General features: G+C 43.8%; 2 protein-coding genes and 1 pseudogene across 2 annotated transcripts in view; 2 read left to right on the plus strand and 1 right to left on the minus strand.

Moving 5' to 3' along the window:
* Positions 1–538, plus strand: part of CABIN1 (calcineurin binding protein 1) — a 91362-nt gene extending 90824 nt beyond the window's left edge. Inside the window, exon 37 of the mRNA XM_069096603.1 lies at positions 113–538. Within this exon, the coding sequence (XP_068952704.1) occupies positions 113–256 (144 nt within the window). The 3' untranslated portion in view covers positions 257–538. The remainder of the gene's footprint in view (positions 1–112) is intronic.
* Positions 1–10944, minus strand: part of LOC138167675 (zinc finger protein 850-like) — a 762790-nt pseudogene that overhangs the window by 594119 nt on the left and 157727 nt on the right.
* Positions 1–10944, plus strand: part of SUSD2 (sushi domain containing 2) — a 423767-nt gene that overhangs the window by 388429 nt on the left and 24394 nt on the right. The window lies entirely within an intron of this gene.

The raw sequence follows: 10944 nt of genomic DNA on the forward strand, positions 1-10944 counted from the left end.
AGGGCAGCTGGCCCCGGGATGGGCACTAGCCAGGGCACCAGGGCAGCCGGCTCCTCTGGGACCCCCAGCCTGTCAGTCGCTGGCCGGCCTCACCTGTTCCTCCCTCTCCCAGACGGCCATCCTGAGCGCCCAGTCCGCTGCCACTGTAAAGAGGGAGAGCCTCTGCCAGCCCGCCCTGGAGATCCTGGAGATGTCCAGCCAGGAGTCGTCCCTGGAGAGTGAGAGTGAGGAAGATGACGACTACATGGACATCTGAGGGCGTGGCCTCCCGCTCCGCCCCGCCCCCAGGAGGGCCGGCGCCGCCCCGTGGGGGGGACCTCGCCGAGCTTCTCCTGCAGGCGGACACAAGGGGGCGCTCTGCACAAAGCTCGCGCTGGCTGTTTTGGGACGGACCTGGAGCCCGGGGCAGCTTTTTTCTACCAAGTGATAGTTTTGTAAGACGCGGATACAAAGTCGCCGGAGCCGCGGGGCCGCGGCGTCCTGGCAGCGCCAGCCTCGGGCTGGACCGCGTTTCTTTTCTAATAAAGTGGAAAGTGTGGCTGTGTGGGCTGCTTGACCTGAGCCCGTCCCCGTCCCCGGGCCCTGCGTGGGTGGGCGGCTGTGGGGGACCCCGTGCTCCTGGCTGCACCCCTCCCCCTCTCCGGGACTCAGTCTCCTCCTTTATAAAATTAGAATAAGCATTGGAAGGGACCACAGTGGCCTGTGAGGATGGGCAGCTCACTCCCTTACAGGACAGTCCAGCGACAGGTATGGGGGAGGGGGGGCGCTTAACCTGCCTCTGTGGCTCCTGAAGCCCTCCGGGACAGGAAGGCAGCCTCCCATGCCCCCCAGCCTGCCCTTGTCTAGGCTCCCCAGGCCTCATTCCTTCCAGCAGTCCCATGGACGCGCATTCGGTCCATGTGGGCCAGGCACTGTCCAGCTTCTCAGTGTCCCTCTGAAACCCTGGGGCCCAGAACTGCTATCAGGCAGAAAAGGCCTGTCCCCTCCCTTTTCCCTTAGCCTTGTGCCTCTTAATGCAGCCCAAGGACTGACTCCTGAGCTTGTGGGCCACTCAAACCCCTAGATCTTCCTTGGGGCCCCTCCCCCACCTTGTGCTTATGAACTTGACATTCACTCCTATTTCATTTCTGCTTGTTAGTCTCCCCTATCGGGCCCCACCCTCTGAATCCACAGGCATCTCTCTCTGTTTCCCAATGCTGACCTGGCTGCAAAAATGCCCCCCTAGGGTTTCCCATTCAGGATTCAGTCTGATATGTTTTCTAGGGAAGCTTGGGAGAGTTGGGGGTGGGGAGAAGGCACAGATTTTACTGGACTTTTTCCTGCTTCTCCATCATCTTGGCTCCCCTACCATCTTTTTAATGGATCTTCTCAGATCTAAAATGTCCCCAGCAATGAAAGTCAAGCCATCTGCCCTGTCCTTTGCAGACTCATTCTCTTCCTTTTTTTTTGTTTTGTGAATCTGGCTGGCCAGTGTCCCTTTTCCAAACTGGTTTGTTTTTTTGTTTTTTGTTTTTTGCTTTTTGGAGGGCCATTGGGGTTAAGTGACTTGCTAAAGACCACAGGGCTAGTGAGTGTAAAGTGTCTGAGGTTGGATTGCAACTCGGGTCCTCCTGATTCCAGGGCCTGTGCTCTATCCACCACACCACCCAGCTGCCCCCTTTTCCAACCTCTTTCAAATGTGGCCAGTTCCTTCAGGATGCCAGGGTGTGTCTAGTTCATCTGACTGGAGGGCTGATTTGATCACCAAATGCCCTCTTCTTTGGGTGATTTCTGTTCTCTCATTTCCAGTTGAGAGAAATGATTCCCTCATATTAATAGCCTATCATTAAAATTGGGGAGGCCTCAGCTTTTTTCCCCTGTGCTATTTCATTGTCCAGTTTCTCAAGGACCAAGATGATGGGAGAGAGAATCAACGCTCCCCTTTTTCTGGGGATTGCTCCTTCCCCCAACTGGCTCAGACACCTAATCTAAGGGGAATGCTCCCGGGCCATTGTCTTTTGCTAGGTCGCAGGAACATGGATTCTTTATTTAGATTACCCAAGGCTGGTGTAGATGACATCATCACAGTTCAGGTCCAGCCTCTCACTGTAATATTCCTTCTCTCATTAATTGTTAACCAGAGTTAGTTGCCACCCTCAGGAATACCCCTTTTCCAATGGGCATGTAAGCCATGAGCCCACCATCACGATTGTCTTTGGCAGTCAAGAGTGCCGCTGACCTTTTATTTAAATGCTGCCATTATTAATACAATGACTGATCTCCCAGGAATGCTGCCTCAAACTTTAAATGCCACATGGTGCAAAGAGCCTTGAGGAGTCTGCTTCCCCTCTGACCATTTTTCCTCTTTCCATCTAGCCCCAGTCATGCTCCTGTCCCTTCTCTGATCTTCCCTTTGCTCCCCTTTGAGCCTTTCTCTTGTTCTTAGAATCTCTCACCTGCTCAGCCACTGAGTTCAGCCCTAGCATTCTTGATATTCCCTGTAGGCTGGGCCAAGCTCGTCTGTTCATCTAACCTGGCCTTGCTTCCATCTTCTGTACATTGCCCATTAAAAGTTAGACTGGAGAGGTCCCTGTGAATCCACATCTATCTCTTCAAACAAATCCCATTTCCTTTAATGGAATTGTTTCCCTTCCTTTCCAGATTTTCACTGTAGGGACTCTCCCATTGGGTTTCCATATGAACACACCATTTGTTTTTTTTCTCCTGATCCAAGCCCTGGAGTTCAGAGGGCAAGGGCAAAGCAGGTTTGAAACAGGATTTGGAAGCCAATAGTGGGGAGAATGGGGAGATTATCATTAAGGAAAAGCAGGCATGGAATCAATGTATGGAAGGAGAGGCACATTCGGACAGTTTGCTGAATTTTCATAAAAGTGTCTGGGGAGAAGAGAAAGTCAGTTGAAGGAAATTGGAGCCTGTTTGCCCAGACACAGCAGGGATGTGAAGCTTAATTTTAGTGGGGCATGGGAAGGATATAAACATGCTCTTAGAAGGATAAAAATATTTTAAATGCAACTTAATTTTTATTCCCTGACAGCAGGTGGTATGTAGACATAGTGGTGAATTTTCACCCAGCCCTCATCTTTGCCAGCAATCAGAAGATTTAGGGAAGCATTGCCCAAGACTTAAGGAAGATTGAGACCTCCTTGACTGAGGAGAAGAATCACAAGATGGCCAGACTTGGAAAGCTAAGAGCTCCCCTGGGAGAAATGCTTGTTGCTTCCTCAGGAAGTTAGTTCTGAGATTTTCTCATGATTTCCAAATTCATTTTCATGGATTTTGATGTTCTTGTGGCTGTGGAAAAGTAGCTAGCTCATGAAGTACGATCCAAAACTGAGCAATTTAAGATTTAGATTTCTATTAGACTCAATAAATAAGTTGGGGAAATAATTATTCAAATGTAGTGAAAAAAAGCTACCCTATGTAAATAGGAGCCTTGTGGATTCTGCCCTGAGTCCTAAGAGGAGGCGGGCAGCTTGAAAGTCTGCTCATTTATGTGATGAATTGTCCGATTAGGAAATCTGTGGAAATGAGCTGGATTCATCGAAACTCCGTTGGTAAATGTCAGTGTTACAGCCTGGGACCAGCTTCGGATCACCAGCCCAGTGCCAAAAAGTTTTCCTTCTTGTCCTTGGGTGCCTGTGTAGGGCGTTCAGCTCCCCGGGCTAACTGCAGCCGCTATCTTTCTCAGTTTGCAGTGAACTTTCAGGCATTCATGTGTGTAAAATCCCTCAATATGGTGATTTTCTAAATACCTAATGATTGATTTTTGCATCAGGCTGTGTAAAACTAGAGGAAAATTGGAAAACTTTTGGAAAGATCTTGTATATTCTAATGCATATGAAGGATAGATTTTTGTTTTATTGGGAATTTGCTGATATTGTTGTTAACCCAAGAAATCCCAGCCCCCAGTTCCAAACTGTGAGTGGTGGACTTTGCTGTGGTAACTTGACTTACTCCAAGTTTTGGATCAAGGCATAACTCTTTAAATTATTGTGATGCTGGTAAATGACCATCACTGGAGGGAAAATGCCAAGCACTGATGTCAAACAGGGAATTGCCTCCACATGCTGCATATGTATTGAGAGCAGGGGAAGGTGGAGAAAAGGCCACACAAAGCTAATGGATTTCCTTGGCTCAGTTTCCCCACTGTGCAATTTTTGTTTCTTTAAGTAGTTTTTATTTTAGCCTGATCCTCTCATTTTTCTTTTTTAAATTTTAAACCAATCACTACATTTATTTATTTATTTATAAAGTTTCCTATGGTGTGGTCTCCCCACCCCCCACAATAGTATTTTATTTTTTCCAATTACATGTAAAGATAATTTTCAACATTCATTTTTATAAGATTTTGAGCTCCACATTTTTCTCCTCTCTCTCCCCTCTCCTGTCCCCAGTACAGCAAGCAATCTGATACAGGTGATACATGTGATTTCCCCATTAGTCCTGTTGTGAAAGAAGAATCAGAACAAAAGGGGAAAACCATTTGAAAGAAAAAAGAAAAAAAGTGAAAACCGTCTGCTTCCATCTGTGTTCAGACTCCGTGGTTCTTCCTCTGGACAGGGACGGCATTTTCCATCATGAGTTTTTGGAATTGCCTTTTTTTTTTTTTTTAACAGAAATGTTGACGTTGTTCAGTTGTTTTTTTTAGATGTGTCTGATTTTTCATGACTCCATTTGAGGTTTTCTTGGCAAAGATACTATAGTGGCTTACCATTTCCTTCTCCAGCTTATTGGACATAAGAGGAAACTGAGGCAAAGAGGGTGAAGTGACTCACCCAGTATCACACAGCTAGTAAGTGCCAGAGGAAGAATTTGAATTCAGGTCTTCCTGACTCCAGGCCTCACACTCTATCCACTGAACCACTTAGTGGCCTTACTTTTTACCAATTAGATCCTAACACCCTATGAATAATGTGGAATTCTGTTGTGTGCCTGGTTGGTCCAAAGAGTATTTATGATTTTTACCTGAAATCAAACAAAGCTAAGGGACTTGTTTTATAATGCTTAGGACAGGTCAATCTGTACCTTTAGGCTTGGCCTAAGGGAAGAGGCTTGATATTGTTACAATTGTGTCCCTTCTTCCCCTCTTGTAGGAAACATCTCTAACCATGGCAGGCTGACTGCAAAGGTTTGGGGGCTTTGTTTGTCTGTCTGTTTTGGTGAATTGTATTGTTCCAGTAATCTGGCAATGCTGAACCTACTGTAATGGAATGCAGGCATAAAAGACCCTATTGGATGATATTCCTAAAATTTTGAACACATGGCCATCACTTATCTCAACCTCTTGATCAAGGCAACCAGGACAAATGGGTTCTAGATTTGCCATCTTCCTTCTCATTTGTTTGGTAATGATGCATTCATGTATATGATGGCATCCTTAAAATCTCACGCTCTTTCTCTCAAAATAACCCTTTCTCCAAGAAATCCTTTAATCCGCGCTCTTGTAACCCCAACACCATCTTTCCTGTGTCCCCTTCACCTCCTATTTTTCTGTTGGGTACGAAATATTTCTTTTTTTTTTTTTTTGGCCTTTTGGAGGGCAATTGGGGTTAAGTAACTTGCCCAAGGTTACACGGCTAGTATTTTTTGGTGGGTGTTAAGTGTCTCAGGCCGGAACTGAACTCGGGTCCTCCCGACTCCAGGGCCGGCGCTTTACTCAATGCGCCACCTAGCCGCCCCAAGAAATATTTCTATACCCATTTGAGTGTGTATGTTTATTCCCCCTTTGAACCAGTTTAGAAAAGGGTGAGATTCAAGCATCAGCTCCCTCCTTTTTCCTCTCTTTGATAAAAGCTCTTCTTTGATATAAGACAGTTTCCCCGACTCTGGGGCCGGTGCTCTTACTCGCTGAGCCACCTGGCTGCCCCTATAAGAAGTCTTTCTTAAAATGATAAGCTGTATCTACCTAAAATCAAGAGCAAGCATTATTTGTAATGGGGATAAGCTAGAAACCTTTCCAATAAAGGCAGGGGTGAAGCAAGAGTGCGCATTATCATCACTATTATTCAATATTGTACTAGAAATGCTAGCTATTCTAAGGAATTAGAATAGGCAATGAGGAGATAAAACTATCACTCTTTGCCAATGATGTGATGGTATATTTGGGCAATTCTAGAGAATCAACTCAAAAAATACTTGAAATAATTAACAACTGCAGCCACATTGCAGGATACAAGATAAATCCAGACAAACCATCACCATTTCTATATATTACTGACAAAAGTCTGGCGGCAAGAGATATAAAGGAGAGATTCCATTTAAAATAACCATAGGCAACATAAAACACTCAGGAGTCTGCCTGCCAAGACAAATGCAGAAATTATATGAACACAATTCAAACATGCCTTTCCCACAAATAAAGTCAGATCTAAACAGGTGGAAAAATATAAATTGCTCGTGGGTCAGCCAAGCTAATATAGTAAAGATGACAGTTCCACCTATATTCATTTACTTATTCAATGCCATACCAATCAAGCTGCCGAAAAGGCATTTTATAGAGTTAAAAACATCATAACAAAATTCATCTGGAAGTATAAAAAGTCATGAATATTGAGGTAATTAATGGGAAAAATGGGAAAGAAGGTGACCTGATCATACCAGATCTCAAACTGTATTAAAAATAGTAATTGTTAAAACCATCTGGTATTGGCTAAGAAATAGGGTAGTGGGTCAGTGGAATTGGTTAGATAGACAAGACAGTAGTAAATAATTATAGAAATCTACTGTGTGATAAAACCAGAGACTCCGCTTTCTGGGATAAGAACTCACTATTAGAAAAAAAAAAACAACCTACAAAAACAGTATGGCGCAAACTAGATATAGACCAGCATCTTACACTGTGGATTAAGATACGATCAAATAGTTACATGGTTTAGATATTAAGGGTGGTATTATCACACACATATATACATATATATATATACACATACATACACATATAATATATCATTATCAATATAAAAATATTAGGAGAGCAAGGAATAGCTTGCCAGATCTGTGGGAAAAGAAAGAATTTATACCCAGCAAGAAGAAGGCAGCATTACTAGATACAAAATGGAAAATTTTGATTACATAAAATTCAAGCTTTTGCACAAATAAAACCAAAACAACTAAGATTAGAAGGGAAGCAGAAAACTTGGAAACAATTTTTTCAATAAGTGTCTCTGATGAAGTCTTCGTTTCTCAGATACTGTAATGTAATGCCAAGGAAAGGCAACTTCCCAGGTTCAAAATACCAGCATAGGTGCTCTCTATTTTATTCAGTGACAAACCCAGAACAGAGAAGATCAAAACATGACATCATTCAAAATACAGCATTTACTAAGTGTGATTAAATAATCTCCAAGTACTACCCCACCCCAGGACTTTCCAATCATTCAATCAATTACAAAGTCCCTGTTCTAAATACTACTCCACCCCTAGGCTATACCTTCATTTGGTCCACCACATAACCCCTCTTCTCAAATGGAGATTAGTTTCCAAACATAGGTAAAGTACCTTCATTTGTCAATCACAGAGCACAATAAGGTCAAAAGTTCCCCACCCCCAGGATCACAATTGAATCTACCCCAGAGTTACATCAAGTTTAAACACAGCACTTAATACCCAAATGGAGGTCTTTTCTTCATCTTGACACGAGGCAAGTTCTCAGCAATCTTAGTTCCTGGGGAGACAAGGCTTAGCAAGGCCATAAGATACATTGCCAGTCCCTTCATGAATTTATCCTCTGTCTGTAGAACAGTCCTAGAACCCCTGAACACATTAGCAAAGCCCTCTCCCAGGATTTCTGTAAACATACAACAAGAAAATCCTTCTTCAGGGCTTCTGAACCAACAGAAAGGCTCCCAGACCCCTGCAACAACAGCACTGTCCCTCACCAGTGGACAGTATTCATTCTGTCTGCAGGACAGTCTCCAGACCCCTGCAACAACAGTACTGTCCCTCACCAGTGGACAGTATTCTCTCTCTGTCTGCAGGACAGTCTCAGGGCTTCTTAGTGAACAGCCAGGTTCCAGGACTTCTTCAACAAAAGGACTGTCTTTCACCAGTGGACAAATCTGGCAAAACAACATCAAAACAGACAGACAAAGTACCAGCAAAACAGCCATGTCTCCTCAGTCCTTGGCAGCTCAGGGGGCAGGTCTCAAAAGTCCAGGGCAATTCAAAGCGGCCACCAGCAATTCTCTTAGTCTCTCTCTCTCCACGAGGTGCTGCTTCCAAAAAGATCTTCCGCCTCTCTCTTGTGTCTCCAAATCTACATCACCAGCTCCTCCCAGTTCAGGACTTTCTTTTCACATCAACAAGCCCATCCCACAGGTGGGATTAACAAACTCTGGGTTTTAACACAATCAATTTGAAAACCAAGCCAATACAGGGGAATCTTTAATTGCCATTACTATCACAGATACATAGAGAACTGAGTCAAATTTATAAGAACACAAGTCATTCCCCAATTGATAAATAGTCAAAGGATATGAACAGGCAGTTTGCAGATGAAGAAATCAAAGCTATCTATAGTCACATGAGAAAATGCTCTACATTACTATTGATTAGAGAAATGCAAATTAAAACAACTCTGAGGTTCCACTTCATACCTATCAGATTGGCTAATGTGACAAAAAAGGAACTGATAAATGTTGGAGGGGATGTGGGAAAATCAGAACACTGTTGGTGGAGTTGTGAACTGATTCAACCATTTTGGAGAGCAATTTGGAACTATGCCCAAAGGGCTATAAAACTGTGCATACCCTTTGATCCAGCAATACCACTGCTGGATCACCACCCAAAAAGATCAAAGAAAAGGGAAAAGGACACATTTATACCAAAATTTTATAGCAGCTCTTATTGTAGTGGTAAAGAACTGGAAATTGAGAGACTGCCCATCAATTGGAGAATAGCTGAACCAGTTATGGTATATGATTGTAAAAGAATACAATTACGCTAAATGAAATGATGAGCAGGCAGACTTCAGAAAAACCTGGAAAAACTTACATGAAATGATGCAAAGTGAAACGAGTAGAACCAGGAGAACACTGTACGCAGTAATAGCCATATTGTACGATGATCAACAGTGAATGAGTGGGCTGTTCTAAACAACAATTCCAAAAGGGTCATGGCAAAAACCATGATTCAACTCCAACGAAAGAACTGCTGGAGTGTGAATGCAGACAACAGAATACTTTTTTCTGGTTTGTGTGTGTGTGTGTTTTACCCCTTTGATTCTGTGTCTTTCACAATGTAACTCATATGGTAATAAATTGTGTTTGTTTGAACATGTATAACATATCAAATTGCTTACCATTTTAGGGAAGGGGGAGATGAAGAAAATAGAGGAAAAAATTGGAACTAAAATTTTTTTAATGTTTAAAAATTACTTTTATATCTAACTGGGGGGAAACAAAATATTGTTTAAGGAAAAAAAAGATGCTAACTTGGTGGCAAAAGGATTGAATATTAAGAGGGAATGGCTGAACAAGTTGTGGTATATGATTACTATTATGCTATAAGAAATGATGAACAGGATGATGTCAGAAAACCCTGGAAAGACTTACGTGAACTGATGCGAAGTGAAGTGGGCAGGACCAGGAGAAGAATGTGCTGCAATGTTGTATGATGATCAACTATGAATGACTTAACTAATCTGATCAATATTATGATCCAATCTAATTCTGAAGGACATATGGTGAATAATGCTGTCTATCTTTAGAGACAGACCTGATGGAGTCTGAATGCAGATTGAAGCAGACTTTTAAAACTTTGTTTCTTTTTCTTTTTGGTCTGTGCTTTCTTTCACAACATAACTAATATGGAAATATGTTTTGCATGACTGCACATGTACAATTGATAGCAAATTGCTTGCCTTCTCAATGAGGGAGAAGGGGAGGAAGGAAGAGAATTTGGAACTTAAAATATAAAAAAAAATCAGTGTTGAATTTTTTCATGAAATTGGAAAAGCATTTTTTTTTTTGGTCTTTAGTAATTTGTTTACTTTTAGTTTACAAGATTCATTACCACAATTCTTGAGTTTCAAATTTTCTCTCCTGCACCCCCCCCCATGGCATCATACAATCAAGTATAGAATCTGCAAATACTTTCACATTAGGCATTAGTCAGGTTATAAAGAAGGAATGTAACAGATGGAATGAAGAATGGGAAAGAAGAAACACACCCCAGTGGTCAGCAAGGAACCCCATGTCTGAAACACCTAACTGTCCTGGGTTTTACTGGCTCCATTTCTTTCTCAAAGACCGAGCCTTAATTGTCTCTGGATCTCCAGGATTGGCCAAGCACCACTTAAGGTTAATTTTGGGGCCCTCCTGGCTTAGAGTGAATGCCAGTGGTAGCTGTTTTCCTTTGGAACAGCAAACCCAAGGGTGTCCAGACCCTCTCCCAGTCCCCTCCCCTCCCATTCTTTTCCCCATTAAAGGGGCCCTCCTTTGAGTCACTTCTTAAAGAGGCCAGTCTTCCTGACTGATATCTGGCTACTTCACCCAAATGACTCCGGTGGCTGGGGAGCTTGCCTAGGCCTCCTGCCCCTGGTGGTCCTGCTTCTGGTCAGCTGGCTGGGTGCTGTGGAGGAGGCTCTGGAGGGGGTTTCCAGCCCCTCCCCCCCTTCTGCCTCCCAGAATGGCCCTTAGAAGTCAACCTTGGTCCTTGCCCTTCCATTCTGGGAGAAGGAAGTGGTGTCTCCAACTCTGGGTGTCTCAAAGGTCAGGAGAGAAAACCATGGGATCAAGGAGTTGGAATCCAGGCTGAAAACAACCTGAATTCCCTGAGGAACTAAGAACAATGTGGGGAGGATCTGGGGATCCACAGACCAGGGGGGAGCACTCTGCCCCAGCCCAGGGGGAGGACTCACTGCCTCAGCCCAGGGGGAGGACTCACTGCCCCAGCCCAGGGGGAGGACTCACTGCCCCAGCCCAGGGGGAGGACTCACTGCCCCAG

This window comes from Petaurus breviceps, unplaced genomic scaffold, assembly GCF_028583685.1.
Source record: "Petaurus breviceps papuanus isolate PSGF00001 unplaced genomic scaffold, PetGlider_PUasm1.0 287, whole genome shotgun sequence".
Classification (NCBI taxonomy): Eukaryota; Metazoa; Chordata; class Mammalia; order Diprotodontia; family Petauridae; genus Petaurus; species Petaurus breviceps.